The following is a 25248-nucleotide window of genomic DNA, read 5'->3' on the forward strand; positions in this document are numbered from 1 at the left end:
CCGCTCAATGAATTTAGTGCCGGGCGGCCTCGCCGAGACAAGCGAGTCTGCTGCAGGGAGAAAAACGGCGAAGGTGAGCGGCAGGTTCAGCAGGGCCACGTTGAAGGAAACACCACATCGGGCAGATAAACTCCGCCAAACACTCGGACACCTTTTCGAAGCTGTTTTCGAACGAGGTCTTGCTACAGATTTTAGGGGCAGAGGTGGTCGACGAAAGCAGGAGGACAAAATGGCGGCACTGAATACACAGAAAAAAAAAGAAAAGTCAATAAAATGAACAGCACCAAAACCCTAAAACCTCAAAATCGAAGTTGAAAAATTAAGATTCATGGACTCCCGGACTGACGAACTGACAGACACTGTAAACTGTTAACACTGACGGTAACACACCGAGACACTGACGAGAGAAAATCTCCCATAAGTCCCATAAACGAACCAAAAAAAGGAACAAAAGGTCCAAAAAAAAAAGAAGAAAAAAAAGAAAACAGAAGGAAAACATTCTTCATACAAATATTTGCAGTTAAGGTTAGTGTTCATCGCAACATCTTTGTTGTTATTTTCATATTTTTTTTCCCGAGATATTGATATTTTCGACTCTGCATTTCCACGCATGTAATAAAAACAGGCAGGCTTTTTTTGAGTATATAAGTTACTGTAATGCAGTAACAGACTGTATGAGATAGAGGAGAGAGGGAGCTGTAGAGAGAAGAGACAGAGGCTAGAAACAGGACAGAGAGAGAGAGAGAGAGTGTACAGCACACCAAACATTTTCTGTCAAGTAAAAAGAATGCTATATAATTTTATATATATATATTTATATATGTATACTGGAGCCCCTCGGCTTGGTAGCGCAAAGGTGGGAATGCTATTTTTCCATGAGTGCTTCTTCTTTTTTTTTTTTTTGTGGCGGTGCGTTGTGGAAACTTCGACGGCTCGTACCTGGGCTTTGTGAGGACACGGGAAGAGGTTCGATGGTATAAAAAGATTTAACCGCGCGGCAATATTTTTCCTTTCTCTGCCACGAAGGATTGTTTACGGAGGGATTCCGCCTGGCTAGATGGAGAGAATGAGGACAGAAAAAGGTGAAAACACGGACCTGGTTTCGGTTTAAATGTCGAGGAGAGAGGTGAAACATCAGCTCGAGGAATGTGACTTACAATTTTGCTTTTTCGCGGCGCTGACAGTTTAGAAACAGGATGCTAGAACTGTGTTAAGGATGCGTTGTTAGGAGGCTTGTGTTTGTTAATCGGAGCGACAGTCTGTGTGAGTGAAGAGGTTTTCCCCCCCAAGGACTGACTCATGTATGTATGTTTGTGTTTGAGTGTGGTTGACTTCAGTTCGTCCGTATGTCAGTGCAAAAAGATCTCACTTCCCTGTATCAATGCAAAGAGGGTAGTACCAGTTGAAGCTCGACTCGTCGCGTTCTCCTGCCCCGCAGTTCTTTCCCTCCCATCCCCTCCCATCATCCCTCCAACCGAGCGAAGAACTGAAGCGTCGTGAAAACAAATGGAGGTTTTTTTTTCCCTTCACTCCTCCCCTCTCCTCTACTTCCACGTCCTCCAACTTTTCCTCCTCCTCCTTCTCCCGCTCCTTTCCTCCACCACTCTGTCCTCTGTCTAGATGAAGTACTCCTTCTTGTCGTCTCCTCCGGAGTGGCCTCCCTCGGCGTTGATGATGGCCGTGTCGGCGTCGGGGGCGTCATCCGAGCCCTTGGCCTCGTGGGTCAGATACGTTCCTGTGGCGAGAAGAGACGGCGAGTGAGCGAGAGGATAAAAAGGGGGAGGAGATTGTTGAGGCAGTAAAAGTCAACCACTGGAACTGTAAAATGACCAGAGCGAGGCCAGCAGGATGGAGGGTTGTTTTAAACACTGGAGTGGCAGGACAATCCAACATGATGTCTGAATTATCACTTCAGCTGCTTTCTGTAAGTAGCTTTGGCTTCTAATGGGGATGTGTTGCTATGTCAGAAAGTTTTCTTTAACCCTCTGAACCCACAGAACAAAAACACATCTTTACAAAAATCTGCAAACCTGATGCCATTTATCAGAGTCAGGAACTGAAAAAATAGTCAGATTTCCACCTGTGTGGCCGTCCTTGTATGAATCGTGTGTGATGTGCAATCCCTTTAAGAAAATTAGCCAAATCTACGCTTAAAATAGTTCATCAAAGTGACTGTTTTCTGCATGTTTCATTAAAAAAAAACAAAAAAAAAAACACCAACACCAACTGGATTCTACCGAACAACAGATTTAACAAATTAAAAATGTATTTTTGTCAGTATTAGTAACACCTGTGGTTTCCATACAGGTGCAGGAGTTTGTATGACAGTGAAAAATGAGCCCACAGTGAGCAAAAATGCGACAAAAACGAAAGAAAAAACAAACAAACAATCTAAATAAATAAATAAATAAAAACTCCCAGAACCTGCAGAGTTCAGAGGGTTAAGTTTGAGGCACGCAAGAAGTCCTAAAGTCCTGAAAACTGTAGAAATTAAGTGTTTTATGTGGAAGTTTGTTAACGAGTATCAGCTAGAAATGAGGCAAAAAGTTAGAAGAATGTCTCTCTGACTAAACTTCTGCTGGTTATTTGGCAATTTGTGTGTTAAAAAGACACCTCAATGGATCATTTAGCTGGAAAAAGTTTTAGACGTTCAGTTTACACGGTCGGGCCTGTTTCAAAGCAAAGTACAAAACTGCAGAATATGAAGCCTCCACATGTAAAAAGCCTTTTTTTTTTTAAAACCTCAATGTTTTGGTCTTTTTGCACTTTTTGCTTTGGATTATAATCTCCAGGTGATATACAACATAACTACAGTGTTCTGTTTTTGTCTGTTAGAACTTTCTGTTACTTGTGAAATGAGCGTAGAAGTAGATTCTTAACCTTGGAAATAATAGTTTGGCCAAAAATAAATAAATAAATAGAATAATATGTCTGAATAACAGCACATCCTTTCATGGAGAATAATAAATGTCCTACTTTGTCAAGAAGGCCATGAGATGGGAAGTTATTTTGTCGAACTGCATTTTAAATAATTACAATTTTATCAAATACAATAGAAATAGACGTGTAGCCTTGTTTCAAGGATTCAAGATTCAAGGCCTTAAATAGTCACAGTTATACCTGGTATAACAGTGAAATGTGTTGTGCACCTGTTCCGCATCGAAACAAGAAGAAGAAAGAATAAAACACACAAGAAATAAATATATAAATGAATATAGATATCGAGAGAGAACATGTGTGTCGTGTGCTGTATGTGTTTTACTGTAAGCGTGACTATTGTCGGTTGCTTCTGTGTGCCACCAGTGAGAACTATGCACACATCTACTAACACATAACGGCACCTGTGCACAGGTGTCCAACCCAGCCGGGGGGAATCACTAGTGCAGTGACACGGACGTGAGCCCGAGCAGATCTGGCACCTGTGAACGGCGGCCGCCGGCCAGTCATGTTCAGCGTTCTGGAGCAGCTTGAGGCACTAAAGTCAGGAGTTGAATGGTGCTCACCGTGGTGTTTATCACCTGTCCCACCTGGGTGCTGAAACAACTCTTTATTACCTTTAACTGTCCCCTGCTGCTGCGACTCATTTCTGTTTGTTTACGTGCCAAAAGTGACAATTTGAAAGCCGAATAAGGGAGTCGAGCTGTCGTCCACTCGCAAAGAAGTTAATTACCTGCTCTGTCTGGGAAGCAATTAAGTTTCTATCAGATCACTTTAAATCCGCCGTTCGGCCGAACGAGTGGAAAATATACTGCTGATACATAGCTGACGTCGGGAAATCTCACAGGAAGTTGTGTGAGCCAAAACGTATTAAAAGGCAATGAATAAACATTCACTTATTGTCATTCATTCATTTTCCTATTCTGCTTGTGAGGCCTCATGCTTAGAATTCCATTTGCATTTCTGCATGTCCCTGAATTCATATGCATATGCTGCTTGTAGGTGTGAGATCCAGTCTTGGTACGCGTGTATCCATATTTATGCAAGTGTATCTCCGTGTATGCTCATGCATGCATGCATGAGCGTGTCTGTGCGGTTTGCATGTTGCGAGCCGGTGACCTTTGTGTCTGATGAGGTATCTGCCGAGGACGATGAGGAGGCAAAGCAGGATGAAGACGATAACGGCTACCACCCCTCCGATCACGGCGTGGTCCACCCCTGAAGAGGTCGACATGGCGGTGGGGTCTTAAGGAGAGGTCGGAGAGGAGAGAGGGAAACGTGAGAGGGGAGAACACGTGGTGGAGACGAGAAGAGAAACAGAAAAAAAACGAGGAAGGAACGAGAGAGACAGAGATTGAGAGCGGTGGAAACGGGAGAAAAGAGGGTTGGCAAGTGAATATTGGTGGAAACGGGAGACGGGATGATGAAAGGCAGCAGAAATAAAGAAAGAGACAGAGAGAGAGAGAGAATAATGGGGAGAGTGACAGAGAGACGCCAGAAAGAAAAGAAAAGAAAAGAAGAGGGGAGCAGAGAAGACTTGTCAATATGTAAAACCCACAGCGGGAAAAAAAAAACCTTCAGAAGACAAAGACGGGGATGTAAAAAAAAAAAAGTCAGGCGAAAGAAAGGATGCCGATGCGTCACCCTCCATTAAAAATTGTTCGTGACTAACATGCAACAGGATCGTTTACAGACCAGGTCACTTGTTAAAACCTGGTAGGAACACACACACACTCGTGATGTCGGGTGAAATCCATTATACGTCTTTTCTCAATGACTCAATGATTTTATGCTTCTCAATGAATTAAACTCTCAAAGTGTTCAGGCTTAAGAAAATCAAAGCCTGGATTACCCTTCCAGGGAATACAAGCACCTGCACCAGGGACCCTGACCTCCACCGGCCCCCAAATCCCAAGGTTCGTTTTTTTTTGTGATGATTTTATTAACTACAAATTGAAACCTCTCTGTGCTGCTTTATTCCAACCAAGGTGGAAATTATTGTATTTCAAAATTCTCCCAAGTGTCTTTTATCCATCGAGCCCAAGGTTGTTCATTTTGGCTTCGTGGTTTTGCAGCTGTTACTGACAAAATTGGGGGGATGTTTTTCAGGTGGGAATTTTAAAAAATAGCCTCAGGGCTGAAGTGCTTAGACTCCCTCTTTGGTCATTGTGATGCTGGAGAATAAATTTGGGATAAAAATAAAATAAAAAATCACTGTATTGCACAAAAAAAAGGCCAGAAGACATCTGAAGTATCATTTTCTTAGTCTTTATATTGATATATTAAAGGTTGTGCTTAAACTGTTTTATCGGTTCATGTGCATACAGACGATACAGAACCTATTAGAGCCTGATGCATCTGGTGTTTTAGTTAAATTTATACAGACAATAACGCTCAGACGGCAACATAAAAAGTTACACAAAGGTCCTTAAGGACAAAAATGTGCCTATGGCGGCGTTAGAATTAAACAGCATTAGCATAATGGCCTAAAAAGTTTTGATATTTTATGATTGCAATAAAATACAGTTAAAGTTTTCCAAACACTTGTTTAATTTCTGTAACTTGCACTTATATAGGAAAAAAAAATCAACAGAAGCTACTATGTGCTGCCGAAAAAGGTTCAGTTTTCTTTTATAATAAATCTCTACAGGATCATTGTTCCAGAAGATGTTCCCACATCTGGTGTTTTGATGGTGTCGGTCCAAAAGCTTCCGTTGGGTTTGGGTGAGATCTAGCAACAGTGAAGGCCACAGCATCGGATTCACATCAGTTTCACACTCACCAGTGACCCCGAAAAAGAAGACCGATTCTCCTCATTTCTAAAGAGCAGGGTTTTCTTTTTTTATTTTTTACAGATGTAGGTTTTTCACCCAACAACAGAGATGTGATATGCTGCACTCCCACTTTTTGTGAGCCACTTCAGCGACTCGGCCCTCGGAGAAGAAAGCAATCTGAGGGGAAATAATTTGATACATGATTTATTTCGCCTGACTTTTCAGACTTGATCAAACGCTGGGTGTCAGTTTGACAGTCACTCAGATGGGCACAATTCAAAGGCGATGCTTCTCATAGCAAAAAAAAGCGTAAAAAAATAAAATGATAATGCAGGAGTAATAAGAAAAGGGTTGGAAATAGACTTAAAACCAATGTGGAGGGCAAGGATTCAACCAGAGGAAGAAAAGGCTGGATTATCAAATTACAGGAAAGACACAGAAGCCCCTGTCAGACATGCTCTCCTTTCTATTATCCTGACGGCGTCCGAACATGTCGGCTTCATGTCTGAATGAGCGCCCAGGTCACTTTTCCGCAGAAGGCATCTTAGCAGGTTGTCACATTAGCAGATAAGCAACAGTTCTTCGTCTTTTTGTGGCATCAGTCCAAACTTAAAAGTCAGAAACAAGCAATAAAGAGTCTGAAACAAGTCGGATTAATGAGACTTACCAACAATAAATGTAATCCAGACAAACTGAAGTTGAGTTTGTTGCTTCCAGTTGTTTGTAGGAGTTTTTCCTCTGAGATAATTGAAGCAGCAGCATCTACATGAGCTTCTCCAATGCAAGAGACCTGCACGCATTTGTGCATAAAAAAAGCAGCAATAAACCTCAATGATCCCTGATGTGGAGACAGGATCGATCAGGTGTGTACGTTTCTGCACATACAAAGTTTATAAGCCGCACTTCAATCACTTGTTACTTGGAATCCAGGTCGAGTCCTCCATCACAACTGTCGAGATACTTTTAGTTTTCTGTTCGTAAAGCAGAATTTTGATCATCATCACACACGGTAAGAACCTCCACTGTTTAGGAAATCATAAATAAACGAGGCAATTAGTTCTGTGGACAGCTTGATAAGCCTGCTATTAGTTTCAATGAAGTATTTTGTTTATTATTGCTTTATTATGCATCATACATCAATTGATATTCTGTCTAATCTTGCGTGTATGACAAATACTGCACCGCGGTTCTCTTCCTCACTGTTGAACACTACAGGAAAAGTGACCGAAGTCTCAGAAAGCCGCCACTTTAACAGACTGATGAAGCAGCAGCGTTACATACTCCATGTCTGAAAGGGGCTTTAGAGGCAACAGATAACCAGAGATGTAGACAAAATAACTGAAAATGGAAGGAAGGAAGGAACACGTTACAGTCACCAGATGATGTGATTAATGGCTAATTTTGAAGGGAAAAAAAAGGGGGAACAATTTGAGCCAGTTAGAGAGGTGACAGCAGCCAACCAGAGGCCGGCTGGAGACAGAGGAAAAGAAAGGGGGAAAAGTGGGTGAGGGGTTGGAGTCAGAATATCACACACACACATAGAGAAAGTCAAACACACACTCAGGCTGGCCGGCGTGGAGGTGAGAGGGGCATGCTGACGAGGCGAGACTGAGAATGAGCCCATAAATCCTGCTGTCAGCATCAAAGGAAAGCAGACAAGACCCAAGAACACCTCGAAGCCTGACCCCTCCCTCCCTCCCTCAGCGGCGCTAACACACACACACACACACACACACACATGGAACGAGACACACACACACACATAGAGAAACAGAGGAAAGTGGAACACTGTGTAAATGACTTGTACCACTTAAGAGGTCATGCTAGTGTGTGTGTGTGCGCGAGATAGATGTGTGCCGGAGAATGGAGCCTGCCAGTGCATGTATGGGCGACAACAAAGCATTACGTGGGCAGGAGTATAAAATATTCATCCCTCCGCTCAGAAGTTCAAAGTGTCCCCAGACTACTTTTTTTTTTTTTTTTTATTCCTAGTGTGACAGACAGGCAAAAAAACAACAGACAGAACTACAGAGTCAGACGCACAGACAGGTGGACGGAAAGTGACAGAAAGTCAAAAAACGACAGGTGACTTGGTGGAAAAGTTATACCTGGAATGTTGACTGCATCGTCTTCTCAAGTGGATGAGTAGGCGGATTGTTGAATGTTTGGATGGATTGATGGATGGATGGATGGATGGATGGATGGTTTGATAAGTGTGCATTGAGGATTAGGGATTATCAACAGGAGGAAAGAGGAAAACAAGAAAAAAAACCATGAAACAGCTGTGACACGGTCACACCAATGCCATTTTTGTCCTTTCATTGTGCGTTCCTTTTGCAAATCCCAGCTACACAATGCAAGCACAGTTTCTACATTTTTGTTTTTTTGCATTTGTCGCTCCACTACTTCTTGCATGTCTCTTGTTGTACAAGTGTGTGTGAAAGAGTGTAACTGGGTTTACCTGTGAAAGTGTAAACTCCATTCAGCTGGACGGAAACTGAGGGAGTAAGGGAGGAGGAGGAGGAGGAGGCGGGGGTGGAGGAGGGAGTGGCAGTGGGAGGGGCTGTGCTGGCGGAGGAGGGAGTCGGGGAGGAGGAAGAGGTGGGGAAAGAGGAAGAGGAGGAGTCGGGGGAGAACGGCAGGTCGGGGAAAAGGGCGTTGGAGAGGGTGGTGGCGGATGTGGAGAAGGACGCATCGAGGGAGGAGTCGGAGGAATCGGAGCCAGAGCCGAAGAAGTCGAGAGGGGAGGAGGAGGAAGAGGGAGGGGAGGATGAGGAGCTAGGAGAGCCGAGCGAGGGGAACGGGGCATCGGGGGAGTCTGGGTTCCAGGGATCTTTGTAGGTGGAGATGTGGGTATAAGCAAAGCGCCAAGAAAACAAACAAAAAAACCAAAAACGGCCATGGATCGAACGAAAACATCAAAGCAAAAGGGGAAGAGAAGCGCATGAACGAGCAGCGAAAAGCGATTTGGATGGTAAAAGCGATGCCGGTGGTTGGTGGTGGTGGTTTTTGGTGGTGGTTATGGTGGCGCGGTTTGGATGAGATAAAAATAAAAACACAAAACAACAAACAAAAACAGGAGGAAAAGAAACGAAAGAAAATCAGAAGAGAAAAAAGATGGAAGTACAAGCAAAAGCCACAACAAACGACAGAAGAAATAAAAAAACGTGTGATGAAGAAAAAAGAAGAAGACAATCCCAAACCCTTGGTCTACATCCCGTCTTTCTGGCTGTGCTTCTCGTTACCTTGCACCAGGAGGACGTACTCCCCCTGGCCGTTTCCGATGCCGTTGTCGGCGTGGCAGAGGTAGACGCCATTATCTGATTTGTTGAGCATCGAGAAAAACAGGACGGCACCTTCGGTTTTGGCCAGCGAGGGGAGCTCTCCGTCCTTCTTCTCCCAGATGTAGGTGGTGGGCCTGAGCCGGGAGGGAAGGGAGACAGAAAAAAAGAAGAAGGAGAGTGTTGAGTCCAACTGTACATGCTCTGCACATTTTGCACAGTAAAAAAAAAAGATGGGGTGAAGTGATGAGTGGCGAAGGGAGCTGTGACAAGTGCTGCAGGAGAAATGGGAAAAAAAAGGTTGAATGATTGAAATGGCCAAAGGAGAGCAATAAAGACAGAAAAAAAAAAGAAGAAGGTGAGAACACATAAGAGGTGGTTGGATGGAGGAGGGAATGAATGACGGGGGAGTGTCGCAGATTGGAGAAGAGAAGAGATTAAAAGAGATGGAAGGAGAAGAAGACAACAGAACCAAGATCAGCATTTCAAATCAGCCTGTGTTGGAAAAAAAAAAATCCATTCTGCATAACAGATTGTGTATGAGAGAGATAGCGAGACGTGCCTTGATAAAAGAATCAATTATGTAAATTTGCAAGTCCTTAAGCGCTGTACAGTAATTACAATGACGGGGAGTCTGAATCAGGGACAGACCTGAATGTGCTGGACTGATTAATCGCTCTTAGAAATGTGGAAAAAAAAAACTTCCTCCTAAAGGTGCAATCTGTAAATTTGCGGCTTCATTCAGGTGGGCATTTGTATGGAAACGGGTATAATTCAAGCTCCACACCAGTATTTCAACATCTAGTAGGAGGATGCTTAGCTGTAAAACAACAACTCTATCTGTTGTTGCTCCTGGGCACAAAAAAAAAATCTCAAACTGGCTGAGAGCTAATGAAAAAACATAATCTGCTCCCTTGACACTTGCTTGTTGAGCAAACAGTCGGAAAGACTGAGTCAAAGTTTTGAATGCATTTCATTTTAGGAATATAAATCCTAACAATGCAGGAAAAAAAGGAGGTCGTGTTCAGTCAGCTGTCCTGAGGCGAATAAAAGACTATTATTCAACCATAAAGTGTTTAAAAAAACAAGCGGCCGAGTGTTGTTGTGTTTTTTTTTTTCTTTCCTGCCATCATCTGGTTACCTGCAATAAAATGTAATCAGCTGTTGTATTACACCGCCTCCCAATGCTAGACAATATGCAATTAACTGAACAATTAACTTCACATTTACAGGCTGTAACTCGCGCGGTGTTATTAAACATAATGCTCAATATGCGTTTATATGTTATACAGCAGGTAGTTTAAGTGCAGGGAGCCGATTGGTCGAAACGTCTGAATCCCGTGTTTTATTCTCTGCTTAGGTGGGAACTTTTCAATTAGCACGTATGCATTAGTAAACACTGTACAGACGTCTTTATTGCAATTACGGGTGCTTTGGTGCTGCACGCGCCTCCCTCTCCCAGCTGTAATCATTATCACTGCAAAGAATGAGCTTTTGGGTGTTTTTGTTAAATTATTAATATGAGATTTGTTAAATTATGCTAATTTCTGTTTTAAAAAAATCTTTGTAATTCAAGACTTATTACTAGCAAAAGTATCATGTCAACAGACAGTTGTGTTTTTTCACAATTAGAGATTATTAAAAGGACGAGCGCTTTGTTGTTTTTTTTTATTTTTTATTTTTTTTGAGCAAAATTCCCAGAGAGGACCGACAACAGATTCATTTCAGATCTCATTACTTCCTCTCTTTACCGAGCGAGTCTGCGGCAAGATCACTCAAAATAAAAAAAGAGAGAATTGTTGAAGCAGCTTAAATTAATTGCTGCCACTGATGACACATTATTAAAATAAGTTTATCCAAATGAAGGTAACGAGTAATGAGTTAGACGTGCTTAAATCATCTGATACCTGTAAAAATGAAAAGTTGCTGCAGATTGATTTTAAGGAAAGTCGACTTCAAGTTTCCCCGTTTTTCCAACTTACCCACACGTAAAATGTAAAGCGTGTTTTTGTCATCGCACTTCTACCGTTTTATTCTTTTCTTTACTCTGTAATCAGACTCAAAGCAACCAGCGATTGAATTGCTGCAGAAAAATGTAAACATTAAAGAAGAAAACCAGTTTAAAAGGTGCAAAATGTAATTTTTAAGTTGATAAACCAGAAAAGTTGAAGGAAATTCACTCACAAAAAACACCCAAAACGCTTTACTTCAGCTACACCTCAAATACCCTTTAAACAGTGTGGTTCCTCCAGAAGATGGACAGACTCGAAGCTGCTTTGATCTCTATTTTTCAGTTAACAGCGGATGCCCCGACAAATCAACTAACTTTGCACCTCTCTTCAGGAGTTTTTCAGCTCTCGGTTCTGGAGCCCACAGTTTAACTGTTCTGATTCAGTTGGCTCTCAGCAGTGCAGTTTCGAGACACATCAGGCAGCTCTTTTCAGCCAGAAAAGCTCTGATCAACCTACTGTTACTCCCTGCTCAGCACCACACATCAGACAGACAAAGTCAGCGGTTAGCTGGCGAAGAAAGTGGAGAATTTCGCTGCTAAAGAGGCAGATATTTCCCTCTGGACTCGGCGGAGACCAAAACAAAAGGAAGAACGAACAGCGGTCCTTCCCAGACTTTAAATGAGCGATAATGTTGCTCTGTCTGACGTGCAAATAAAAGTCTTTATAAAACTTTATAAAATGTTGCCAAGGATTCAGCTGCTGCTACTTTGAGTTGTGTACAAAGTGTAATTTAATAAAAAATGAAACTAAAATGATCAGAAACAGCTGAGGGCACTGGCAAAAGTCAGGAACAAAGAGTGCACTTTTGGAGGTGCAGCGCCCGGCGTAACAAGGAGAAGGTCACGGAGTGCAGTGAAGTGGCTCGTGGATATGATTTTAGCCGTTCTCGAGATGAACAAGATATATCAGCTTCGACCACCAAGAATAATCCTGGTTATCCTTCAAGGAAACAGTAAGAAAAGGATAGACCGTGCCAGCCTTGTCCTTTAACAAGTTCCCGATTAGTGTAATCTTGTTACATACCACCTGCTGTTCTCTAAACATGGCCGTGACCTTGCACACACGAGGAAGCTTCACATGCAACACAAGAAACACCCGTGTGGCATAAATGCCTTAAGTGAACAGTCCGACGCGGTTAAATGACTGAAATGAGCGGCGGGTTGAGAGCGGTCCTTGGCCGCGCTGATCAAATAGACGGGAAATATAACAGAATGTAGAGCACAAAATCCTTTCTCCTCTATTAGAAACTTCTCGCCGCCGGGTGTCAAGGAAACACGGCGGAGAATTTGATACGCTAACTTATTCTTTTGAACCTGACAGGAGGTGACCGCGCCGGGGAGGGGAAGAAAAAAAAGCATGTATTGTGGAATGGAGTGTGACATTCAGTGAGTGTGATTGGGGAGGAAGGGGGGGAGACGAGTGTCTGGGTGTGTCGGAGAAAAGGTGTTGTCGCGGTGATTGGGTTTTGACTGACAGCTGCGGGGGCAACCTGGATCTGATTTGATTGGACGCTCGCTCATCCACGAGCGGCGGTGCACGAAACTGAGCATCCCTCATAGACACAGGCGCTCCTGTTTGCTTCTGTCTTAGTCACTCGCTGCTTGTTGCTGGATCTTCGCGTCTCCCCTTCGCCTACGCTTTTCTTCCCTCTACCTCTACGGTCTGTTTGTTTTCCTGCCTTTACCTCCTTTTTTTTTTCTCCTCTTCCTCTTGTAGGATTTTGCATTTCTCCATACATCCTCAGAGGTTTTTTTTTTTTTTATTGCCCAGCAGGAGCTTAAACCCTGAACTCTTGCACCGTCAAGGCCGTTTCAAACCATTTATCACCGTGTAACATACATGTTGGTCGTGCAGCACACACGGTTTTCGTCCGCAGGGTCTCATTATATCGCACACAAATAAGATTCTTCGCGCAGGTGCACCCCCCCCTCACCGGGGCTCGCCGTGCCTTCGCCGTCTATAATTTATCGATTCCCACGCCGCCAGCGAAGGCACGTACATGCAATGACAGTCACCTCCTCCTCCCCTTATCGGTTCCAGCTGCCAATCAAAGTTCCCAGCTCCTCCTCGCCACTACTGTGACGAGATGACAGCAAAGGGAGGGGGGTGACAGGAAGGCAGAGGAGGATGGCGGAGGAGGGAGTTTGGAGGGTAAAGGTGTGAGGGGAGATACAGGAGAGTTATAGGAAAGGACGGAGAGAGGTTGGGGGAGGAGGCATCGTGACAAGGCAAGAGGGGGAGAGAACCGACCGTGAGTGACACGGCCGGGCAGAGAGATACCTGATGATGGAGGTGGAGGTGAGTCGGAGGGGGGAGGCGAGCGGATCGATGGAGGTTCATCTATAATGCAGAAAGGCCAGGGGAAAGAGTGTATTTGTGTGGGCAGAATTTAAGACGCCGGCTGCAGTTTGTTTCCCGCTGAGAAAAAAATAAAAAAATTGTGTGCACACCGTATCAGCGGACACGCAAGAGCTTGTACGAGCAGGTGTTTTCGCGCCGCGTGTTTATACACAAGTCGAGTTCGAAACAAGCGACTGTTTGCACGACAGGGGTGTCAGAAATTGAGCATGTTAATGTGCTTACAAGTGTTCGGGAGTGTGTGCCGACTGTCACCGCTGTCACCCGCACGCACGGCTCGGAGGTGTTGCTGTGTATCCGCCGTGTAGTTCGACAGCTTTTCAGTAACAAAACAGCGATCGCATGTGTGTTTACCGCACCGACGCTTCGATTAGTAGCAACACCCTGCCTGACCTGTTCATTACAGGCCAGGCCTCCATCAATACACGTTCTGGTGAGACGGGCCGAGGTGCCGTGTGAAGAGGCGGCATTTATCTGAATCATGTCATGCACTTGGGCTTGCCGAGAAAGGAGTCGTGTCAAGGAATCGCACCTGGTTCGAGTGATGAGGCGGAAGGTAACATAAAAATAAATACGGCTAACCTGCAGTCGATGAAAGACGGCACATAGAAGCTGACTTAACTGCATGATGTCAGTCTCAGCTTTTTGACATGTCCATGTGGTTTTTCTTATTCACTAGAAGACATATCATGAGTAAAACACACAGTCAGGCCACGAAACAATAGGATGTGATCCCAGGTTCAAAAATATTCAGACTTCTTCAGTTTCATCTGTACAAAACCTAATGAACACGTCCTGTAATTGTGCAACGAGGGACTTTTTTTTGTCTCATTGCTCTTCTTCAGAATTGGTTTCTGGTTTGATCATGTGTGGCTGAATTAATCCAATCTTACTCGAGTGGCACAGAGAAGTTTTAGAGTGTTTAAGTGGAGTTGTAGGTGAGCCGGTGTGCTCGAGCTGCAGCGAGAGGCAGAGGAGCGGGTGGAGAAAGAGGCAAGGACTTCATGGAGTTGCACGTTTTAGACAACAGTGTAGAGTTACATCTAAGGACATTTTAGGACAGGAAGGGATCGTTTTCATGAAGAAAAAAATTCTAAATATGTATTTCTGGTGCATGGAGATGATATTTTAGAAGTTTAATCAATGACCGGAAAAGAACTTATTAAAAATAAATAAATAAATAAATCATTATGAGAGAAAGCAAGGGTTGAAGTAGCCTAATGTTGCAGCATCTTGAAGTGTCTAATTTTGAAAACAGACGCACTAATATCTCCCCCAGCAGTCAAAGATGATTTATTTTAAACATGTTCAATCCTAAAGCAAGTTATCTATAGTTAACTAACTTAACTGCTCCTTAAAATAGAGCTGCCAGGTCAGACAAATAAAATAAATAAAATTATAGTGACTTTTTTGGAACTTCTGGCGCTGCAGATTTCTAAAATTTGACGCTTCACAACAAAGAGAGTTTTTGTACTGAAGGTCTGATGATTTGTCTTTCGGCTGCCTTATACAGATTTACCACATGATCCTTGACGTGGTTGTGATTTCTGTAAAATTTAACCTGAAGTCAGTATTTATTGGTACAACATGTGGAAATCACAAAGTACTGATTCTGTTCATTTCAAAGATTCAGAATCACCAGTTTAAGCAGTTTGCTGATTTCTCTTCTGAAGCGAAGCGGTTTCACTCCCTGTTCAAAAACACTTCAGTGTGTATATGTGGCAGTAAGTGATGGTATCGCTGTTCACAGGCCCTCCAGTAAACACAGCAACAGGTGAGCGCATCATCGTCGCCACTCAGCGCTGATTCACACCGTCTGCTGTTCAGTAGTAATACTTTCAGCCCGTCGCTGGTCCAAGCTGTCACATTCAGTTCAGCACAAAGCTAGCCAACACGAGCACTGTGCATAAGGTTAGTAGTTCAGCAGCCTGAAAGGAATCCCCAGACTGCGATTGGTCCTGCGGCGCTCAGTGTCTTTTATTATGCTTTTACAGAAGATGTCACAGACTGTGAATCACAGCTGAGCTTACGAGGGCGCTGACAGTCGCCGGTGAGAGGATCTCGACTGCTAAAAGCTATCAGTATGGTCAGCGACAGCCATGATTCACTGCAGCTGACTTTGAAAATTCGTTGTCATTCATTCATGCACTTGATTCCTCTGATCGCCACAGAGGAGGAAAAAAGTCCGTTCTGCTTGAAACTGTGTGAAAATGTAGGAACATGACGATGATGTTGCATATCTACTAAGACAGTTATGCTGGGAAAAAAAAAAAAAAAGTGCAGCAATATTTCTATTTAATCGCATTTTTGGGGTATTGCTGTACTGTGCATGTAGGTATGTGGGGGTGCACGTGGTGTCTAGACTGCGCTTAAATAAGATAAGATGCAACTTTAGTAATCCCGAAGGAAATTGTTGAACTAGGTCAGAAAAAACTAAATGACATGACATAAGAAATGCAGTAAGAAAAAAGCAGAAAAGCTAAAAGATCTAAGTACATTCCTGAAAATAAAATAAGCACGCTAAAATAAGACTAAAACAGAAGAGTGAAAAGTAATGCTGGCAATTATACTGAGGTAATGTCATGCATGATAATTTAATATTGCACCTGAAAAATGAAATATTGCACAATGCATGTTAATATGCAGTGTTTCATTGTTCAGGTGCAATATTTCAATTCCAGTGTTTTAATTAGACGTGCACACAGCGTCTTACTTGGGGTTGCCGTCGCCCAAACACCGCAGAGAGAACTTCTCCCCCTCTCTCGGCAGATCGCTCTCAGGCTGGATCTGCACTTTTGGGGAATCTGTAAGTAGAAGAGACACAGAAATACACACAGACACAGAGTATAGTTACATAACACAGGACTCATGAGCGTGCAGACAGTCTCATTCATCCCCGTCTCCATCTTACTCCCACCTGCATCCTGTAGGCGTCACCATCTCTCTGCCTCCCACAATGACATAACCCCCTTACACAACGGCGCCGCTCTCCCTCGGCGATGCAGTGCCGCCGCGACGCCCACAGGGTGGCAGCACTGGCACATCCTCGGCGGCGGCGGCGGCTTCCAATTACGGTTTCATTTTAGATGATAACCTGCTCTTTTTATCCACTGTGACTCAACTCTTGCCGGAGCAAGGTGAAATTCCTGTGTGGTCATTATTGCGGGGCTGCTAATGTGAAATTATTGGAGCAAAGATCAAACTGAAGAGGGGGAGAAAATGTGCTTATACTGCCCAATAAAAGAGAAGGTCAAGGCAGGGATAGAAAAAAAGAAAAAAAACACAGAACAGTTTGGAGGTTTTGCTTGTCTGTCCTCTATTCTCCCTCTTCTGTTTCCCCACACACACACACACATTTCCCAGCTGACTCACACAGCACTCGCAGGGCCTGCTCGCTCCTCTTGTCCCCCGGGGCGAGGGACGGGTGGTCGACGGCGCAGGTGATGAAGGCGTTGTCGTCGCCGCTGCTCACCGTCAGGGTGAGCTCGCTGCTCACGTTGTACGTGGGGTCATCCGGAATGGCCTCCACCACGTTCGGACGCCCTGAGGTGGAGAGAAGGGACGAGAAGAGAGAGGAAGCATCTTAAGCATCGACTAGTGCAAACACACACAGAAAACAAAAGCCATGACACAGAAAAAAAAGCCTCCACTTCATTGTGGATGTGGTGGCTTCATGTCGTAGAACTGCACAGGACTGCAACGACCCCCATTTGTTCCTATTAAATGTGCCTCGTGCCTCTGGGTGTTTTTGCTCTGCGATCTATCATTATATGCCACATATACTGTCTAACAATGCATTTCCAACTATACTTACAGCAATATCAGAAAAAAATATCATCATTTTCTCTCTCTCTCTCTCTCTCTCTCTCTCTAAAAGGCTTTTCTGCTGACTCATTCACTGATGTATACACGGATCCTATCCAGTAAAACCTCAAATCTGTAGCTCTGCCTTTGTCTTCGACTATCTCGCTTACCTTAACTCGCCTACCACTTGCTTTTTTTGCTTTTTTAATTTACCTGAATGCATTCATTCCTATAATTCTTTCTATAAACTCTACAAACAGCTTCTTCTGGCAGCTTCCTCACATCCTGTCTCCACACCCTCACTTATTAGGAAATCAAAATTTCAATCGCCAAGCTTTCCATCGTCCCCCCAAACCTGCAAAGAAAAAGTCAACCTCAAGATCCGAGTGGCAGCAAGAGTTCACTGAATATTCCAGTTCCCTTCAGTACCCGGAGCCCCAGTAATGTAACATCAGTAAACTGTGCACAGCACGCTCATGTTTACTAACCAGGCCAGTCTGTGATGTTTCATGCTGAAGGACACCAAAGGGACGAGAGAGAGGCTAAAGATCTAATGTTGCTAAGTCCAGCTTTTCTTTGGACTCCCCTGCTTCGCTGTTGCTTAGGAGACAGCTTGCATTTCACAAGATTTGATCCGTCACTGTGGACAGAGAGGCAGCTACGCTCAAGAGCAGCGTTTCTTTTGGCAGATGAGGAGAATCTGCAGCATCTCCACCGCAATCTGTTGCGGCCACATTTTAGTTGTTATAGTGTAAGTTTGAAGCAATCATATGCCAAGATTTACATATTCTACTTTCTCTCTCTCTTGCTGCATGGAGGAGAAGAAGAAGAAGAAGAAGAAGAAGAAGCGGGCAGGTGTAAGTGGGCCTGTGCGGCAGCGATACAGTGAGACATATGAGAGCATCAACACGGCTGATTCTGCCATCTGGAGATCGCTCTCTATTGTAAGAAGAAATATCAAACTGGGTGGTCAGACCGTGAAAGTGGTTGGTGAATCTTGGAAAGTGGACCAGAACCTTATCACTTACTCCTGCATGGTGCTGCTGACACATAACACTCGCGCACGCACACACACAAGCATGAGCGCATGTAGGTCAGGCTCATGAATAACATATACACAGAGGAGACAGAGATAGTGGCGGGGAAGCAGGCTGCACGAAAAAAAAAACAAAAAACACATCTCTTTTTTTTTATTTCCATTATCTCACTCTTTCTCTCCAACACACTGATATTACAGATGCCTCTCCCTCTCTCTTCCCTCCACCCCCTCCTGAGAACTCTTCAAATACCACTGAATCTAATGACATCTCTCTTTTTATTACCATAACCAGTCCTCTGACCCGCAGAGAAAATTAGTTTACTTTCCAGGTGCATTTCAATAATCTTACGCCACTCAGAGGAGTCTTTTCGTCACTGTCTGCCTCTCTCTCACTCCCCCTCCTCACGCTTTCTCTTTCTCTGCACACACAAATGCAGACAGTATATAGCCTTTATTAAAGACCACGGCTCTCCAAAAACCAGACTTGGGAATGAAGAAATCCTGTTTGTTTACCCGCGGACTCCGGTGTACAGTATTTCTGAGATCATACAATGGAGTTTTAATAAGTTTTTCAGGCCCAAGGGGTCATGGAACTGACTCAACACATTCATTAAGGGGGAAAAAATAAGATGCAGTCAGTGTAAGAGGTTTTTCCCCAGACAGCAGTGATGCACATTTGCTCATAATTCACATTTCCTCAGTTCATTATTAGATAATCAGGGCAGATTTGCATGTCAGCTGCTGCGAGCGGAGCAACAACCAAATCAGACTGGAAAGCAGGAACAGGTTGTGTTACACTGGATTTACATGCTAACACATTCTGCCACTTTAGGGGTCAGTTTTGCCCAAATTACCAAAAAAAAATATACCTAAATACACATTTTTGCCGAGCAGCTCGGTTGTGTTTTGCGGCATGGTTGTGAGATATTCACCTTGGAGATTTCATACTCCACACCTGGAAAGTGGAGTTGAAAATAAAAGCAGTGGTGCAGACAGCATCAAAAAAAATAAATGTAAAATGCTTCTCCTCAGAAACAAGGTCCTTGTTACTGTTTCTCCAATTAAAATGGTTCCCAGTGAGTTTTGTTTTGCTGGAAATATAATGCAGTTTGCAGTTGAATTGTTCCTAAATTGTTATTTTTGATTGCTGTGAGCACCAAAAACCAAATTTTATTCACCACAGTTTTATTGAGGCAGAGGCAGAAATCTTGGAGACAGAACCAAAACTAATAAAACTAATGGTATGTGTACTGAAAACAGCTATAATTAGTTAGACTAACAATGGTTTTCCTCCTTCTCTCAGAATGGGCTCAGTTGTAGTGAGGAACTGACTGTGTATCATTACCTGACTCCATAGTTTCTATTGGAGCTTCTCAATGTCTCTCACGTCAGTGTTTTTGGTTTTTCTGCCTGCAACATCACTGTTCTGGTTCACTGTTTAAACTCTCATAGCTTCATTTCCAGTTGAAGCGGCCAGCTGTTTTCAGCTCCGATAAACCCGTCAAACAGCATCCGACCACCATCCAAAAACAAACCACCAAGTTAGCAGCTAGCAGGCGAACACAGCTGAGCGTTTAGCAGCTAAAGAGCCAGGTATTTCCCTCAGGAGCTGGCCGTGACCAAAAAAAATAAAGGCAGAGCGAATATTGGATTTGCATTCATCAGGATAGGAACACAACTGCAAATAAATGCAAATGCCGCTCGGTAAGTGGTAGATGTGTAAACAGGCAAATGTTTGCAACTGTAATACCTTCCAGACATCATCTTTATAAGGTGATAATATGTCAGGAGATGGGTCTTTACATACACATAACAAACAGATTGTAGAACAGATCACGTCACAAGGAATGCAGTGTGGAGCTGATGGTGTACGGGTAAAAAAAAAAAAAGGTGCAAAAATAATGTGGTGTGGTGTTGAATGTAAAGGAAACACAGCAGACATCCGTCAGTGCAAATTAAACTCCAGACATATTCACAGACGATATGCTGTCCTCACTGAGAGAGCGTCAAAAAATGTTAGCTTTTTATTTTGTCTAATGTAAAAAGGCCACACGTTTGTTGGTCTAAACACTCGTCTTTACTCTGTATCTCTACCTCCATCCATCCATCATCTATACTCCGATTAACCCTCACTAGGGTCACGGGGGGCTGGAGTCTATCCCAGCTGACTTAGGGTGAAGGCAGGTTCACCTGGACAGGTAACCAGTCTATCACAGGGCTACACTTAGAGACAGACAACCAAGCACACTCACATTATCTTTACAAATAAAGTCAATTTATGGTACAAATTAAAGCTGTCATTGACTTATCACTTCATTCCCAACTATTAAAAGCAGTTAAAGTTAACAAAAAATACCTAATAACCAAAAAAAACATTATGCCATCAAAGTACTGTTATAATGGCGGAAAAAAATCCAATAAATATTAATATTCAATTACATTTTTCCAGCATTAGTGAAAGTGCATGCAGCATTGTCCCTCTTTAACATTTAAACTCGATTATACTCCAGCACCTGCTAAAATTTTCATGGGATACCGGCACTTTTCTATAAAACTCCTATTCCTCGAATAAAAAGGTGGGCAATCGGCACATCCTTGAGACTAACTTCCCCCAAGGTGGTGATGCCATGCAGATGAGGTGCTGGAGCTGCTGATGCATCAACCCTCAAGCGTACAATCCACCATAAAATAATCACATTAGGGGAATCAAACAACTGCATGCAGCAATTACTGCGTCCGGCGTGTTTGGGACTTCACGGCTGGAGATGTGTGCTTGTGACCAGAAGGTCTGGATTAGTGCTGAAACAATTAGTCAATGAATCCATTAGATGATGGAACAAATGGGTCATAAACACTGTTTTTGTAATCAAAGAAATTAATCTGCCAGTGGGATTAAATTGTTTTGTTTGTTGGTAAATGCAGACTCAACTGCGTGGCATCTTTTAATTATTGCATTGAGAGAGAGTGACATTATCCCAACAAACTGTCATTTAACTTCAAAAAGCAATAAATTAATAGTGCAAAGATATACATTAAATGATATTTTTACGTTCTTGGAAATGCACCAGGACTTTCTCCACAAAAATAACAATGCATTAATTATTTAGAAACAATTATCTCGTAAAAAAACGTCCATCATTTGCTGCCTTTCAAAAGTTAGAATGTGCAGCTCTGTTTTTCTCACATTATAACGTTGGTTGGACAAAGTCATTAGACTTCAAACCTTCTCACTACGTTTCTTAATTGTTTTGGGGTTTGGACTGAGACATAATTCAAAAGTGTCTTATTGTGTCTCTTTTCAGAACATTTTGGTCTCACGTGTTTCCAGAATATGTCGTGTTTTTTTCATTCATTCATTCACCGTCCTTCTATAACGTTAACTTCTGTTCAACGTGGGCTGTTTCAGCTCCTGTAGCTTTAAACTGCTGCTGTCGTCGCCCCCTTTAGGAAGAAGACTCTCTCTTCAGCTTTAATTGACAGCGCAGAGAAACAACAGCTGGATAGAAGCTAACAGACTTCCTGTGAGCACAGAGAGCAGGAGAGCAGCAAACACATGTAAACCCTGCAGAGTTCAGGTCGGGAGTTCTTCCTCTCCGATGCGCTCATAGAGAATATTTCATTGAATTGGGTCGTCTATGTATAACTTTGTGCCTTTTATTGTAACAGTACGATTTTAAACTTACTATTTAAATGCTCAGGTAAATTCACATTGTAAATAACATTATGGGGTCTTGCTGGGTTTATTTAATGATGTAATTTATTACATCAATCTCGTTCACCATTGGAAAGCACTTTAGCTCCATGACTGTTGTTCTAAAGGTTCTTTGCAAATAATGGCGACTTGACTAAAGCGCAACAGGCAACATGAAAGCTCAGTAACCCACAGGCCTTGTTTTTTTTATTTCAAATGGGTTTTGCAGTTTTGTGAATGTCCATCAGCTTCCATAGAACTCTGACCTGTAGGCATACGATCAAAGACGATGGTAACGTTAGCCCCACTAGTCGCACAGTGTGCTAACAGTAAGGACTGCCTGCTTGCTGTGTGGACATCAAAAACAAAGTAATAAAATAAAAGTAATCCGTTTGGTCTTCAGTTCCACAGACGCTGGAAGTGCAAAAAGACTCACTTTTGCAGCAGAAACATTTGTTGAGCTTTGGTTGTGACATTTTAGAGTGAGCAGAAGCAGCTCTAGAAAGTAAATAAAGCTGGTAGACTGGGAGGTGGCTGCTCTCTCTGAACAGCTGACCTGAAAGCAGGTAGGGGGCATTATTATACAAAGGTGGAGCAGGACAGCTATTGGTACCTCAGTTTCCACCGACCAACTCAACAACATTCTCACATGCTTGTAAAGCCGGGGGCCATCCAGGTCATGAGGGGCCAGAGGAACGTTAGCAGGAAACTTCTTCATATTCTCACAGCTGCTATTTTACAACTTTTTTAAAGACGTACTATAAAAATGGATTTTCACCGTGTGGGACCTTTAAAGTCAACACTCTAGACTTTGGTCATTTTTTTTCATTCTGTTTGTTATTTTCTACCTTGTAGACAGAAGTGCGACCACAAAGCAATCAGATCACCCGATCATGAAGATATTCGTCAGTTACAGCCCCTCTCTGGAACAAGAAACACCATAAAGAAAAGATCAGTGGCACCACCGCGAGGAAGTAAAGTGATCAAGTGAGTAAAACTCCTCCTTAATATTCAACAGCTATGCCAAGTGAAAGAGGTGCTTAACCTCCAGACTCTCCGGTGGAGCTGCTCTGTCGCCAAGAGCAGAAAACTCTGGTTCCACTTGGCATCTCAAAGGTGTGAAAGTGTGCAACTGCGAACAGGAAGAAACACATGCTCAGCAAAAGGCCCGTCCCTGGAAAAGCGACGGGTTTCAAAGTAATCGAAACAGTCATCACTTTTAAACTTTGGTCTGGATTACGACCAGTGAAGGCACTCGAGTCTGATTCCAGTGTTCATATGAGGTCATCTAATTTGGAAGGAAAGTTAATTAATCCTGTTACTGGATTACTGAGTGAACATAGCTGCTGGGATGTATTTCGGCTCCGTCCTGCTGCGTGCTCTATCTATTTTCAGCAGAGGTGGTGAGAAAGTACATTTCCTCAAATACTTTACTTGAGTACAATTTTAAGACGCTGTATTTCCATTTATAGCTGTTTTTTTTTTTTTACTTTGACTGCACTACATTTATGTTAGCTATAGATACCAGTTAAACCCTACATGCTTATAATATATAAATAAATATTGTATATGTGGAGCTTCTAAAATATAAACTAAAAATACTGTATAAAGTTGCTGAAAATTGGAGCTCAAGAAAATTGTGATTGTCAGTTTTTATTTAATACAATAAATGATTATTCAGTTTCATCAACACTAAGAATTATCATCACTTGCAGCCCTGTTGTGTTCCATTTGCCAAAGTGCTGTGACTGTGGCTGAACTGACTTGATTTTCTTTGTTTCTGAAAGGATGTAAATGTCAAATGCAGACTGTGTGAAAATGGTTTCTCCAGTTACTAATTTTCAAATCCTCTTAATCTCAGTATCCTGCCTCAGCATCCTTTACATCTAAAAGCTATTTCATGGCGTCCGCAAAGCTCAATAGCAGGTGTTATATAATGTCTATAATAATGAGGCAGTCTCACAGGAGCCACAGGTCAAAATGAATCACTTTACTTTTTATACCTGAAGCCAAAATTGCAGATCCTGTACGAACCCTCTGATCCTCCAAACCCACCAGCAGGTTTAAGAGGCGTGTTTAAAAAAAAAAAATCACCAAAATGAAAGCAATTATCAGAGCTAGAAACTGCAAAAACAGAAGGAATCAACAGATTTTCAACTAATCATGTGCGACAAACAGTTTTCTCTAGAAAACTAAAGAAATGTGAGGTTAAGATTGTGATATTTCACAAAATCCCTTTTTTTTTTTTCGACACATCTAATTAAAAAGTTTGCCTTTGCACTAACCAGATTTTATTAAAAAAAAACAAAAAAAAAACAAACAAAAAAAATTCTGTGATCCACACTGCAATAGAGAAATCCCAAATGACTCATCTGTGACCAACAGTCACAAAACAACAATTCAGGGACTATTTGGCTGAATGGGGACTGTGTTTACAGAGCAGATAGGAGTCAAGTGTGGAAATAAATTTTAAAAAAAAACAAATAGATGGTAAAGAATATCTAGAGTATATACAACCACCATTTTTTTCTTAGTATTGGTAACACCAGGAGGCGCTGTGAAAATACACTGAATACAGTTCTTGAATTAAAAGTTTAGTTTACAGAAGTTTTCTCTTTTTTAAAAATGATTTATGGCATTATAAGTGTGTCATCGTGCACATACATCATTTTTGTGTTGTTTCCACAGAGGTGCAGGACGTTAAATTGAATTAAAATTGAGCCGACATGAAGGGAAATGCGGCAGGAGCAAAAAAATAAAAAAAAAAACGGCCATAAACCGATTGGGCTTCAAAGGATTAAATGAACATCTTAATGCAGGACTTTTATTGCAGAGAGGAACTTCCACATTTTAGGGATGTACGTACTTCCTCCTTCCTCCAGCTTCTCTTTCTCTTTGGTTCCGTGCAGACACACGCCCATGTACCCTTCACCATCCGCCCCACGTTTCTGCATTATGACAATTTGGGCCAGAATTCAACCGGTATGGCCTTAAGTGCCACCATAAATCCCCATTATCCCCAATCCAATACATCGATGTCACTAAGTGATCCATAGCCCTTTCACACAGTACAACTAATACAGTCTTCAAAGCTCTTAGCCTTTCATTCTTCTCAATTACCACTCCCTTTCCCCGCACTCTCTCTTCCTCTCCCCTCTCCTCTCCTCTCTCCACTCTCTCTATCTAAATCCTCTTTCCGGATTTCTCTCTCCATTTCGTCAGCCTTCCCCTTCTTTCTCCTCTCTCCTGTTGCGCTCCCCAGTCAGTCCCCTCTTCTTTAAAACTGGTCCCCCTTCGCCTCGTCCTCCTCTCTCCGTCCTCCTCAGCCACACAAAGCTGCCTTACTTCTTCT

General features: G+C 42.8%; 1 protein-coding gene across 1 annotated transcript; it reads right to left on the reverse strand.

The window, feature by feature from the left end:
• Nucleotides 1-889: 889 nt before the first annotated feature.
• Nucleotides 890-24850, reverse strand: LOC103373290 (cell adhesion molecule 3-like). The gene is made up of 6 exons (XM_008303138.1): nt 24763-24850; nt 16735-16905; nt 16076-16166; nt 8957-9129; nt 4057-4182; nt 890-1735 (listed from the first exon to the last, which is right to left on the reverse strand). Exons 1-6 carry the CDS (start codon nt 24848-24850, stop codon nt 1617-1619), a joined length of 768 nt encoding a protein of 255 aa, XP_008301360.1. The 3' UTR covers nt 890-1616.
• Between the last annotated feature and the right edge of the window lie 398 nt (nt 24851-25248).

Source organism: Stegastes partitus, unplaced genomic scaffold (genome assembly GCF_000690725.1).
Source record: "Stegastes partitus isolate 25-593 unplaced genomic scaffold, Stegastes_partitus-1.0.2 Scaffold1942, whole genome shotgun sequence".
Lineage (NCBI taxonomy): Eukaryota > Metazoa > Chordata > Actinopteri > Pomacentridae > Stegastes > Stegastes partitus.